General features: G+C 67.6%; 1 protein-coding gene across 1 annotated transcript in view; it reads left to right on the forward strand.

The window, feature by feature from the left end:
- Window positions 1–9575, forward strand: part of INF2 (inverted formin, FH2 and WH2 domain containing) — a 14682-nt gene extending 5107 nt beyond the window's left edge. Inside the window, exons 7-21 of the mRNA XM_006925683.3 lie at window positions 2–227; window positions 719–864; window positions 954–1015; window positions 1653–1755; window positions 1915–2000; window positions 2461–2561; window positions 3253–3323; window positions 3398–3505; window positions 3760–3830; window positions 4450–4567; window positions 4812–4976; window positions 5093–5165; window positions 5323–5484; window positions 6095–6721; window positions 8620–9575. Coding sequence (XP_006925745.1) covers window positions 2–227; window positions 719–864; window positions 954–1015; window positions 1653–1755; window positions 1915–2000; window positions 2461–2561; window positions 3253–3323; window positions 3398–3505; window positions 3760–3830; window positions 4450–4567; window positions 4812–4976; window positions 5093–5165; window positions 5323–5484; window positions 6095–6721; window positions 8620–8648 — 2148 coding nt within the window. The 3' untranslated portion in view covers window positions 8649–9575. The remainder of the gene's footprint in view (window position 1; window positions 228–718; window positions 865–953; window positions 1016–1652; window positions 1756–1914; window positions 2001–2460; window positions 2562–3252; window positions 3324–3397; window positions 3506–3759; window positions 3831–4449; window positions 4568–4811; window positions 4977–5092; window positions 5166–5322; window positions 5485–6094; window positions 6722–8619) is intronic.
- The last annotated feature ends 2512 nt before the right edge of the window (window positions 9576–12087 follow it).

Raw genomic sequence — 12087 nt, forward strand, 5'->3', positions numbered from 1 at the left:
CCCACCCCCACCCCCACCGCCCATCATGGGCTGGGGTCCCCCTCCACCACCACCCCCACCAGGCACCTCTGGTGCCCCCGCAGTGGGTAGTATGGAGGAGGTCATCGTGGCCCAGGTGGACCACAGCCTGGGCTCCGCCTGGGTCCCCTGCCACCGGCGGGTGAAGCCCCCTGCGGTGCGCATGAAGAAGCTGAACTGGCAGAAGCTGCCGTCCAACGTGGCACAAGGTAAGGACCCTGGGTCCTCACAGGTGGCTTCCCTCGGGGGGTGGGGGGTGGGCCCTGCTGGGGAGAATGGCAGGCGGGACCTGGTGTGTGTGTGCGCATGCCTGGCCTCCCAGGGCGTGGGCCGGGGCAGTCTGTCCCTGCTCTAGGCAATTCCCCTGTGTGGACTCGGGTGGGGGCAGGGGGCAGAAACAGGTCAGAGGTCACCTGTGAGGACCCTCTCCCCTCACCAACACCCCACAGGCTGATGTGCATCTCTGACGCCCCAACTCCTGCACTGCCCGGGCCCCTGGCTGGGTGCTTGCAGCCCTGGGAGTTTGGAGGTGGGTGGGGGGAGCTGTGCTCAGAGATCATGGCCAAGGTCGCTGCCAGCCTGGACCTCGTGTGATCCATGCGGGTCCGCACTGCTTGCCAGCAGCCGAAGGGCTTCCTCTGCCAGGCCACCTGCCCCTCGGTCCCCGGGGCAGGCATGAGCCTGACGCCCTCACCTGCAGAGCGCAGCTCCATGTGGGCGTCGCTGAGCGGCCTGGGCCCCGAGGTGGTGGAGCCCGACTTCTCCAGCATCGAGCGGCTCTTCTCCTTCCCCGTGGCCAAGCCCAAGGAGCCCGCAGCTGCCCCCGCCAGGAAGGAGCCCAGGGAGGTGGGGCCTGGGCCGGGGCTGGGGGCTCCGACGGGGGTGGGGCTCCGTGCCTCCTCCAGGTGCCAGACCCCCGGCCGCGTGTTTTCCAGATCACGTTCCTGGACTCCAAGAAGAGCCTGAACCTCAACATCTTTCTGAAGCAGTTTAAGTGGTGAGCGCGGGGAGGGCGGGCATCTCGAGGACGGTCCCGCCCCCGCCCCGCAGTCCCTCCCGCCGCCCATCCTGGGCTCCGCAGTGCTCTCTGCAGGCCGCCCCTAGGAAGTGCACTTCCCGTCCCTGGGGCCAGAGACGGTGGGCGGAGTGATGATAACCGCACACTCCCCGGGCTGGGGGCCTTGGCGACCCCAGGCCAGACTCCCTGGCAAAGCAGACCCAGGGAGCAGCTGGGACCCCCTCCCACCCCACCAAGCCACAGACGAGTGGTGGCCTAGTGGGAGTAAGGACCTGGCCCTGCCCCCAGCCCTGTCCTTCCTGTCAGGTGTCAGGCACCAGCTCCTGCTGCAGACCCACTGGGTGCTGCTGAGCCGCCTGCCTGTGTCCTGAGCAGCCCCCCAGCATGGGAGGCGGAGGGTGCTCTGGTCGATGAGGAGTGGGTTCTTAGCCCTAGCCTCATTGCTGTGTGACCGGGCAAACGGTTCACCTTCTCTGTGCCCCCAACCTCATGGGCACGCGAGGAGACCCCGGTGTGGCCAGCAGAGGTGTCGCGGGCCGAGGGCTGCCCGGCCTGGCCGGCAGGATCCCTCTCCCACTGCCCGCTCCCCCGCTACCTGTTCTCTCGCTCCCTCCAGCTCCAACGAGGAGGTGGCTGCTATGATCCGCTCAGGGGACACCACCAAGTTCGACGTGGAGGTGCTCAAGCAGCTCCGCAAGCTGCTCCCTGAGAAGCACGAGGTCAGCAGGGAGGACGGACGTGAGCCCTGCTGGGGGCTCCCAGCGGGAGGGGCAGGGAAGGGGGTCTGCGCATGGGCAGGCAAAGCCAGCAGGCAGTCTGGGGGGGCTTCCTGGTGGGGGCGGAAGCTGGAATCCCACGTGTGGGGCTCCTCCCCACAGATCGAAAACCTGCGTTCATTCACGGGGGATCAGGCCAAACTGGCCAGCGCCGACCAATTCTACCTCCTCCTGCTGGGCATCCCCTGGTGAGCTCCCACCTGCCTGCCCCGGGGAGGGGGCGGGGACCGTGTGCAGAGAGAACAGGGCTGTGCAGACCAGGCCCCAGGCGCCCGAAGACGCTGCCCATCTCCCTCGTGCACCCTCAGCCGCGGGGCCTCTCGAGGGCATCTGTGGGGCTGGGGTCTGCCTCCAAGCCAGCAGCATGGAGGGGTCGGTGGAGGCCTCCCCAGACCTTCCCGGGAGACCCCCAGACTCCCGCCTCCTCTAAGTGGGAAGGGTGCCCCACAGGGAGGCCAATGGGCGTCCAGGCATCTGGGTGCCGGTCTGAAATGACCTTTCCTGGGCCCTGCCCCAGTCCCCTGGAGCCCGTCCGGGAATGCACATGCTGAGCAGGGGCAGGTGTGGGACCCCAGCTCTGTGGAGTGGACCCTCAGGCTCCGCCCCCGCGCTGCAGCCCCGCCCTGACCGCCTGCTCCGCCTCCCCAGCTACCAGCTCCGGGTCGAGTGCATGCAGCTGTGTGAGGGCACGGCCGTCGTGCTGGACATGGTGCGGCCCAAGGCCCAGCTGGTGCTCACCGCCTGCAACAGTGAGTGGGGCCCGGAAGTCCTGGGGACCGCCACGGGGGGCGCCTACCCGCCCCGGTGCCACCAGCATTGCGACAGCTGGGAACGCCTGTGGGTGCTGACCTTCCGCACCTCACAGACCACCCACCCCACACCATACTCAGACCACACACACACACCATACACAGACCACACACACACACACGCACACAGATGTATACATGTGTAGCCACGCAAAGTGTGTGCATGCACACATGTGTTCACATGTAGGCATGAACATGTACACATGAACATGTACATACATTTGTGCATGCACAGACACGCACACACACACACTGCACATACACACACCTAGTGCACTAGCGCACACACATCACCATCTCTGAGCGAGTTGGGGGGCCTTACTGCAGCTGCGGGGCAGCAGTGTGGACGGGCCCGGCCACCAAGGTGCAGCTCACTTCTGCTGGGGACACACACAGCAGGCGTCCACTTCCATCCCAGCCACGGACCCAGGAGGGCCACCCTCCCTGGGATGGTTAGCTGAGAACCAGGGTGGCTATAGGTTCTGGAAGGTTCTGCTCAGCTCCTCACCCACAGAATGGGGCTGTAGTCATCTACCCCCGGGTTGTGAGGTTCAGTGAGAAATGACCTGCTTCCGGAGCCCGGAAGCTCATCGGCCGTGGGGTTCCAGCCGCCCGCCCATCCCTCCCACAGGCCTGCTCACCAGCCACCAGCTGCCCATTTTCTGCCAGCTAATCCTGAGAATTGGGAACTTCCTCAACTACGTAAGTGGCTGTGCCCCGGCCGCTCTCAGCCCCATCCCCCGGGAGTCAGGGAGACTCACTCCCGTCCCTCGCAGGGCAGCCACACAGGGGACGCCGATGGCTTCAAGATCAGCACGCTGCTGAAGCTCACGGAGACCAAGTCGCAGCAGAGCCGTGTGACGCTACTGCACCATGTGCTGGAGGTGGGCCGGGGGCCGGGCGGCCTGCAGGCGCCTCCCCGCGCTGCTCCCGGCTGTCCAGGCTGGCGTCCACACCCCACTCTGCCTGCAGCCCCTCCTGGGCGGCCCCCATTCAAGCCCCTCATCCCCCCACCTCGCCCTCCAGCTCCCGTCCAGGCCCAAGGGAACGGTGTGGACGTCCCAAGTGCCGAGGCCTCTCTGAGGGGTGGGCTCGTCGTCCCCAGGGCCCAGGGCTCACTGGACGTGTGCCGTTGCAGGAGGCACAGAAGAGCCACCCAGACCTCCTGCAGCTGCCGCAGGAGCTGGAGCAGCCGTCCCAGGCGGCGGGGTAGGTGTCCCGGCCCCGTGTCCCCTGCCCACTCCGGGGCCCCTCCTCTGGCTCTCACGGCTGCAGGAACGATCACTTTCTCTTTGGGACGGGAGCTCTCGTCCACCCTGGCCTGTCCCCATGTGACTCAGACAAGGACACCGAGGCCTCGAAGGGGCAGGGAGTGACCTAGCCATGGTCACACTGAGGGCTGGTCTAACACAGTCTCTGAAGCTTGGCCCGTGAGCGAGGCTGTGCCGCCCCCGTCGTGCCCGTCTGGAAGTGAGGCAGAGCAGGCGGGGCCACGTCCATGGAGTCGCAAAGCCCAGAGCGGCCAGCTCCAGGGGCAGCCCAGGCCGTCTGAGCCCGGGTCCCTGCTCAGAAAGGTTCTGTGGTCTACAAGCTCCTGGACCTCGTGGGGCGAGGACGGGCTGAGCCTCTGGGGCGCTGCCCTGACACCACAGACCCCGCACCTGCCATGGCGGGCCCCGTGCCCCACACCGCTCGGCACGGGCTCAGCCCGACCCAAGGCTCTGCTGTGCCCCTGGGAGCCTGCCTCTGTCGGGGGCCAGGCCCTGCTGTCCGGTAAGGCTGGGCATCAGCTGTCACCTGACCCCACCTGGCCTGTGGTGCCTTTCAGGATCAACCTTGAGATTATTCACTCGGAGGCCAGCACCAACCTGAAGAAGCTTCTGGAGATGGAACGGAAGGTGTCGTCTGCCCCTGAGGTGCAGCAGCAGTATGCCCAGCGCCTGCAGGTGAGTGTGGCGGGTGTGGTGCACGTCGTCCCCAGGGAGCAGGACCCCCACGTCTGGGCGTCTGCCAGGCCGGGGTCCGCGAGGCCGGAGAGTGGGGGAGGAGCGAGCCGGAGCAGGGGCCCCGCAGGAGGCGGCTCTGCTGTTCTGCCCCCGGGGGCCCGCGGGCGAGGGGCCTCCCCCGATCCTGGGGCCACAGCGCCCAGACCCCACCACCGGGCCATGACCACCGGGCCGTGACCCTCAGGCCAGTATCGAGGCGTCCCAGGCACTGGAGGAGGTGTTCCAGGCCATCGAGCAGAAGAAGCTGGAGCTGGCCCACTACCTGTGCGAAGACGCCCAGCAGCTGTCTCTGGAGGACACGTTCAGCACCATGAAGACCTTCCGGGACCTCTTCATCCGCGCCCTGAAGGTGAGCGGGCCGCAGCGGCCGGAGCGGTGGCCGAGGGGCCCTCACAGTCCGGGCAGGGCAGGCGCGGGCAGGCGCCCGGGGGCGGGCGTCACGGGCATGGTGTCCGCCCCGTGCAGGAGAACAGGGACCGTCAGGAGCAGGCCGCGAAGGCAGAGGCACGGAGGCTGCGGGGCGAGGACGGGAAGCCAGGTGAGGCCAGGCCCGGCGGGGGCGGCCGCGGTGGGCACCCTGTCTGCGTGGCCACTGCCCTCCCCGCTCAGAGCCTCACAGGGTCGTCGCCCAGGCCGCTGGGTGGGCCCAGGGGACCCCGCGAGCAGCGTCTCTGAGTGTCGCTGGGGCTTCTCAGTCAGGAAGGGTGGCAGGAAGCAGGAGGAAGTGTGCGTCATCGACGCCCTGCTGGCCGACATCAGGAGGGGCTTCCAGCTGCGGAAGACAGCCCGAGGCCGAGGGGACGCGGAAGCGGGCAGCAGGGCGGCGGCCGCAGACACCCCAAGGGACAAGGCTCCCGGTGAGACTCACCCGCCTCCTCGCCAGAGTCTTCCCTGGGCTGCCCTGGTGCCCGGCACCTGCCTTCCTCCAGGAAGCCCTCCCCAATCTCACAGGGGAGCCTCATCTCCCTTGCTGCCCTGAGGTTGGGGACAGTCCTGAGGTAGGGGACAGCGTGAGAGGCCACTCGCCTGACAATGTTTCCATACATCTCTGACTCGACAGAGGGCTCCCGGCTGCCGTGACAGTCATCAGTCCAGCCCCAGGGTGGACGGGAGGAGTGGGGCCAGTGGGACGAGTGACAGGTGCCCCCGGAGCTCGCAGGGGCTGAGGTGGGGGAGAGGAGCCCGAGGCCTTGGGGGAGCCCCCGCCCTCGCCTGGGGCGGCTGCCATGGAGGCTGGGGCCCGGGGCTGGCGGACACACTGCTCAGGACTCAGCTGCCCTGTCCGAGCGTGGACGAGCAGGATTTCGAGGCCAGGCCTGTGCTGTAGGAACCCACACTTGGGGACCATCAGGGAGGGCTGGGGGGCACATCAGGTAGGTGCTGAGGTGGAGGGGGCCCCAATGGGCTTCGTAGGCAGGGAGCCCCTGGGGGGTGTCTACCCTCCACTGACACGTACTGCATCCACAGTGGTCTCCAGCGACCCCACAGGAGGCCCCGTGGGAGGCACCAGCTGCCCTGCCTCTGGGCCTGGTCTTGACACTGAGGTGGCCAGGGAGCCCCTGACCTGGGACCTCGTGGATGCCACCGTCCCCAGCCCGGAGCCCACTGGAGACGTGTCGGAGGAGGACGAGCCCCGGCCCCAGGAGAGGCGATCGTCCTGGTACATCGACGCCAGCGATGTCCTGCCCTCGGCAGATCCCCAGAGCCCCCAGCCCCCTGTAGGGTCCTGGCCGGTGGCACTGGGGGACGCTCAGGCCCTGAAGCCCCTTCACTTCTCCAGTGACAAGCCCCCCGGGGCCATGGGCTCAGGCCACGACACTGAGGACCCCGTAGCCCCACGGGGTGTCTGCCAGGCCGAGGACGACAGTGCAGACGAGGGAGCAGAAGACACGGCTGTCCCCAGCCGCAGCGCCGAGGACAGGGATGAGGAGGACACGGCCCCGGATTCCGCTCTCGACACTTCCCTGGACAGATCCTTCTCGGAGGACTCGGTGACCGACTCCCCAGGGTCCGGCACCCTCCCGAGAGCCCGCGGCCGGGCCTCGAAGGGGACGGGCAGGCGAAGAAAGAAGCACCCGTCACGAAGCCAAGAAGGTAACGTGGGGCCCCCCCGCACTCTCGTTCCCCGAGCAGGGGACCTGGATGGGCGAGCCACACAGGGCTCAGGCCACCAGTGTGTGGTCAAGCTCACGCGTACCGCACCAGGACCCGGGCCTCTCTGCAGCAGCGGTCCCCCCGCCAAGAGTGGGTGATTCCAGGGCGTCCCGCGTCCCGGGAGGGGCAGCTTTGGGGGCTGCCCGGTGCCTGCAGCAGGAAGGCCGCCTGGCGCGGGGCCTGGGGCACGGCCGCGCTTCGGCTCGGCCGGTCCACGCGACCTCAGCTCCCCGTCCAGGGCTCTCACGAGGAATGAGCTGTTGAGTGCGTTTCTTTTATTTGAAAGCAGAGGTTGCCCCCGACTCTGATGATAATAAAACAAAAAGATTCTGTGTGATCCAGTAAGGTAGGTGCCTGGCCCCGCCAGCTGCGCTAACGGTGGTGGAGCGGGGCCGCGCCGGCCCAGCCGCTGGACACTAACCCGCCCTCCGCAGCCCCCCAGGCGGCCCCCTTCCCGCCCTCCTGTGCCGCTTGTGGTGGGACCCGCCCGGCCCCGCCCTCTCTGGAGGGCGGGGACCATGCCTCGCTTAGCTGGTGACTTCTCCGCTATGGCAGCTGCGACCTCAGAGCTGCTGCTGGCAAAGGCCTTGAGAGGGTGCGGTGGCCAGGGTCTGCGTGGGTGGTCTCGGGAGCTGGGCTCCAGGGCCTGGGGCGAGGGCAGCTGGGGTTGCCACACCCATGACCCTGACGGACCCTGGGCTCGGCTGGCCCCGGTGGCCCCCGGGGTGACAGCGTTGCTCCGAGTCTGTCCCTAGGGCACACCCTGGCCCTCTTCTGGCCTTGGTGTTGGCCACACATGTCCATGGGGAGGCAGCGAGGGACAGGGACGGCCCCAAGGCCAGGCTGCCAGGGACACAGGCCGAAACGGTCTGTGGTGGGGCTCCCGGCCTGCTCCCCGGAGGCCAGGTCTTACGGGCAGTGAGTGGGCTGTTCGGACGTAGGGCCCAGGGCCATCTGTCCCGTGGTTAGTGGGTAAGGCCGACCACCTGGTGGAGGCGGTGACCCCAGCAGACCCCGCTGCCCAGGGCGTCATCGCTCTGCGGCCGGCGCCATCTCCCGGGGTGCTCGGTGGCTCTGAAACGGTGAACCTTTCTGCCATTGCTGCCACAAACCCCTCCTGGTTCCCGGTCACGTGAGCCTCGAGTGTGGGTGACTCATCGCTGTCGTCCACGGTGATGCTCCCGGGGCCCCCGCTTCTGCCTGGTCTCCCCTGGGCTCAGTCCTGGCTCAGTCCTGGCACCCTCGAGCAGGGAGTGGGGCTGATGGGCCACTGTGAGTGGCGTGAGTGACATTTCGAGCAGCTGATTCTGGCCGCCCACTTTGTCGAAATGGTTCTCTAACTCGAGGCTCCCTGAGACCCCACAGGGCCAGGACAGCACCTGGTGGGGCATTTGGGGGGGACAGCGAGTGAGGACCCGTGGACCAAAGTGTGTGGGGGTGTTGGATGGGCAGAGGGCCCTTGGGGCAGCCCTCGGGACCCAGCTGGAAGGACAGGCGGGGCCGTCCAGTGCGAGGCCAGCGTGCAGGGCTCAGGAAGCCCCGGGGTGGGGGGCAGTGGGGACCAACGGCTTAGACAGTGGGCATCCTGGCCCGAGGCACGGGGACACAGGACCCCGTCTCCCTCAGAGGCGAAACCCAGCCAAGACAGGCGGACAGGAGCCTTACACCTGGGGGAGCCTTACACCTGGGGGCCCTAACCATGTCCAGAGTGGGCTGGGGTCAGAGCAGACTCAGGGACACTGGCCAGTGGTGACGGAGGGACAGTCAAGCCCTGGGGACCCAGGAACAGGCACCCTGGCGCTGGCCCTAACCATGTCACTGCCTCTTCCTCCCCACAGGCCTCAGGCCCAGGCCCAAAGCCAAGTGACAACCCCCACAGCCAGCCTCCCCACAGCCGCGAGGCAATCTCCGTGCCTTACCCAGCCAGGGACGTGGGCCTCCCGGAGCCTTCTGGGAGCGCACGGCCAGGACCCCGATGGGCATCGGTCCCACCCCGCCTGGCGGCCTCCTGGACCGCCCGCACAGCCCCGCCTGCGGTCTGCTTTCTCAAGCCCGTGCCCACGCCTGCATGCCCATGGCGCCCAGGGGGCCAGGTGGCTGTGTCCGCAGGCCGCCTCCAAGCTTTCACCCACTTCCTGGTGACCCGGCACCCAGATTCTCCTGAAGACAGGCCCTCGCAGACCCCCGCCCCAAAGCCACGGCAGCCGGAACTGGACCCCCACCTTCCCCTACCAGGCCCCACTCCCCAGCTCTGCCCCCTGCTCCCTTAGCTGGGCCGAAGCAGAGTGGTTTTAACCAAAATATGACTGTTTATGCGTTTTGGCTGTTCTGTAGTGGCTCAGTTGGGGGCAAGCGGGTGGACGAGAGGACCAGGGACAGAGGCAGGCTGGCCGCAGTGCTGTGGGCAGGACCGGGTCCTCGTGCTCAGCAGACAGGTGGAGGGCCACGTGGGGTTGGCCCCCATCCCAGTCTAGCACTGAAGGTAGGGCGGTGTCTGCCCTGGCTGCCACGCCAGGACTGCCTGCCCAGCAGCCGGGCCCTGGCCACCTTGCCAGCACAGGGACCCACCATGCAGCTGCTGTTCCCACCGCCAGAGGCTTGCCCCGCCCCCCTGCTGGACCGCGAGGCAGCCTAGAGGACAGGAAAGGTCCAGCCAGGGGGCTGCCCCCGCCCCTTACTGCCCTACTCAACAGAGGGGCAGCCTGCCCACGCCCCCTGCCCCCTGCCCCCACCCCAGGCGTGCTGCCCAGGCTGAAAGCCAGAGGGACCTGGACCAATAAAGTACAGAGCTGGCTCAGCCTGTGGCCGTGTTGTGCTCGGCAGCCGTGGGTGGGCAATGGCAGGGCCTGACTGCTCGCGACGGCTGTGACACTGGGTGGGATGGACGGACGGGTGGACAGGCGGACGGAGGGAAGGAGAGATGGTGAACGGATGGCTGCATTGTCGGGTAGGTGGATGGGTGGAGGGAGGGGCAGAGGGCCCACCCACACAGCACCTGGAGTGGAGGCAGAGCAGCTGGCAGACACCCCCCCGGTGGGGAGACGGGCGCACTACGGGGCACAGCCCACCGCTGTGAACTCCCCTGCTGTAAGCACCGGCAGCTGCTTCCCAGCACCTTCGCGAGGCTGTGCAACCCTGACCATGGTCCGGGGTCGGGATATTTCCATCATCCCCCAAAAGTTCCCTCACACCCGGGAGCAGTCACTCCCCATCCCCTCTCCCAGGGCCTGGCACCCACGAACCTGCTTTCTGTCTAGAGATCTGCTCTTTATGGCCACGGCAGGTAAGTCGAGTCACACGGCATGTGGCCTTTGTGATGGCTCCCTTGTTTTGTGGCGCCGTGTGTCAGCCCTCTGCTCATTTTCACGATACTCGGTCGCGGACGGAGCACGCTCATTACCCCCCACCTGTCGGCGGACACTGGCTGTGTCCAGTGGCTTTTGTGACCAGTTCTCCGTGACACCCGCACGCTGCCCTTGTGTGCGTGGACGGTTTTGCTCCCTGAGGAGGCTGTGGCCGGGTCGCAGGCTAAGTTTACGTGTAACTCGCTAAGAAACGGCCAAGTCCGTTCCCGCCGTGCACCGTTTTACGTGGAAGGCAGAAGCACGGGTGCAGGTGTCTGGGGTCTGTGTCCTGGTGGGTCACCGTCTGACGTGGCCCCACGTGAGGCGTGCCCCCACAGAGCAGAAACGCTGGTGGCCGAGCCCGCGCGCTCCCTGAGAGCTCGCAGAGGTCACAGAGCAGCCCCCGGGCTTGGCGCCCTGCGTGGCCATCGCCCTGGGGACAGGCCGGCTGTGCGCGGGCCTTGCAGTGGCCGGAGGGCTCTAATTCGGGCTGGGCCACGTGACTGGCGGCCCCGGCTGTTGGGCCTGGACAGGGCTGTTTACAGAAAGGCCGGGCTCCCCCAGGCCCGCCGACTATTTATAGACGTGGGGGGCGGGGACTTGGTGCCACCGCCAGCGGCCAGCATGTGATGCTGCAGATCTTGTCAAACCTCCACGGTGTCTCCTCGCTCTCCCGAAGCCCCGAGTGTCCCCTAAGAAGGGCTCCAAGCCAGCACCCCCACCCCCAGGGGCCTTCAGCACCGCCCCAGGGGTGGGCAGAGGGCAGCACCCCCTCCGCTGATGTGACTCCAGCAAGTTCCTCTCCACGGCTCCTGATGGCCATTTGAAGGCTCAGCTTCCTTCACCTGGAAACAAGCAGACTAAGGCCCCCGAACCCTCCTGGACCTCCTGGAGCAACCCAGCCCCTTCCTCATGCACAGGGCCAGCTCCGCGCCCCACGTTCCCTCCTACCCTGAAGCCCCCTGGCACAGCCCCTCCTGGACACCCCATCCTCAGGCAGCTGGGCCTTCTGCACTCAGAGCCCCATGGCCCTCTGGCCCTTGCCAGCTGCTTCCCAGGGCTGCGGGCGGGGATTCTGCTCGCTCTGCCCCGCACCTGGCTGGGTGGCCCAGGCCGCTGCGAACACAATGCCTGCACTTCGAGCCCACCCAGCACCTACGCTGTGGTGTTTACCCCACCGAAATGCTGAGCGGGACTGTTGGAGGCCATGTGTGAGGAGAGGGGCTCAGAGGGACCGAGTGACCCGCCCAGGGTCAGGGCCAGGCCCCACCAGGAGCTGGGGTAGGCCCGGAAGCTGAAGGGTGGGGGGAGGGGTGGCTGGGTAGTGCAGCCGTCCGCTGGGGCTTGAATCATTAACTCTCTCTGCATGACCTTCGTGTGACAAGCTTGGGGTCCACTCCCTCCTGCGGAGTGTCTGGTCTCCCTTTCTCCAGCCTGAGAGTGCCAGGCAGGAACCCCATCAGCCTGGTGGCTCCGACCCCTCTGCAGCAAGACACCCGCCCCCCAGGGAGGGGCAGAGCGGGCTGAGCCCAGCCGGGATAGAAGGCCTAACGGGCAGCGCTGCTCCGGCCGTGGCCCCTCCCCCCAGCCATGGGGCTAGCCGTGCCGTGCCGGAGCCCACTGGGGGTGCAGTGGGCAGGAGGAACACAGGAGCCCCGCACACCCTGCACACCCTCCCTGGGCACCCAGACCGTCCACAAGCTGGAGCGGGAAAGCGCTCTGGTGTGGGTGGGGCCTTTCGGAGACCCTGGCCATGTGCGACCGGTGAGCGTCCCTGGCTGGCTGCTCGCCTGCCAGGCCAGGTTACCCTGACTGACTACACGGTCGGTCCCTTCCCCCCAAGTCAGGGCCCTGAGGACCGAGGGCAGCCGGGCTCCGGGTCGGAGCCCCGTGCGGGTGTGGGGCCAGCGGGCGCGGCCCCACGTGTGTCCTGTGCCAGGCGCCAGGCGCGCGCGCAGGGGA

The sequence above is a fragment of the Pteropus alecto genome, unplaced genomic scaffold (genome assembly GCF_000325575.1).
Source record: "Pteropus alecto unplaced genomic scaffold, ASM32557v1 scaffold8, whole genome shotgun sequence".
Lineage (NCBI taxonomy): Eukaryota > Metazoa > Chordata > Mammalia > Chiroptera > Pteropodidae > Pteropus > Pteropus alecto.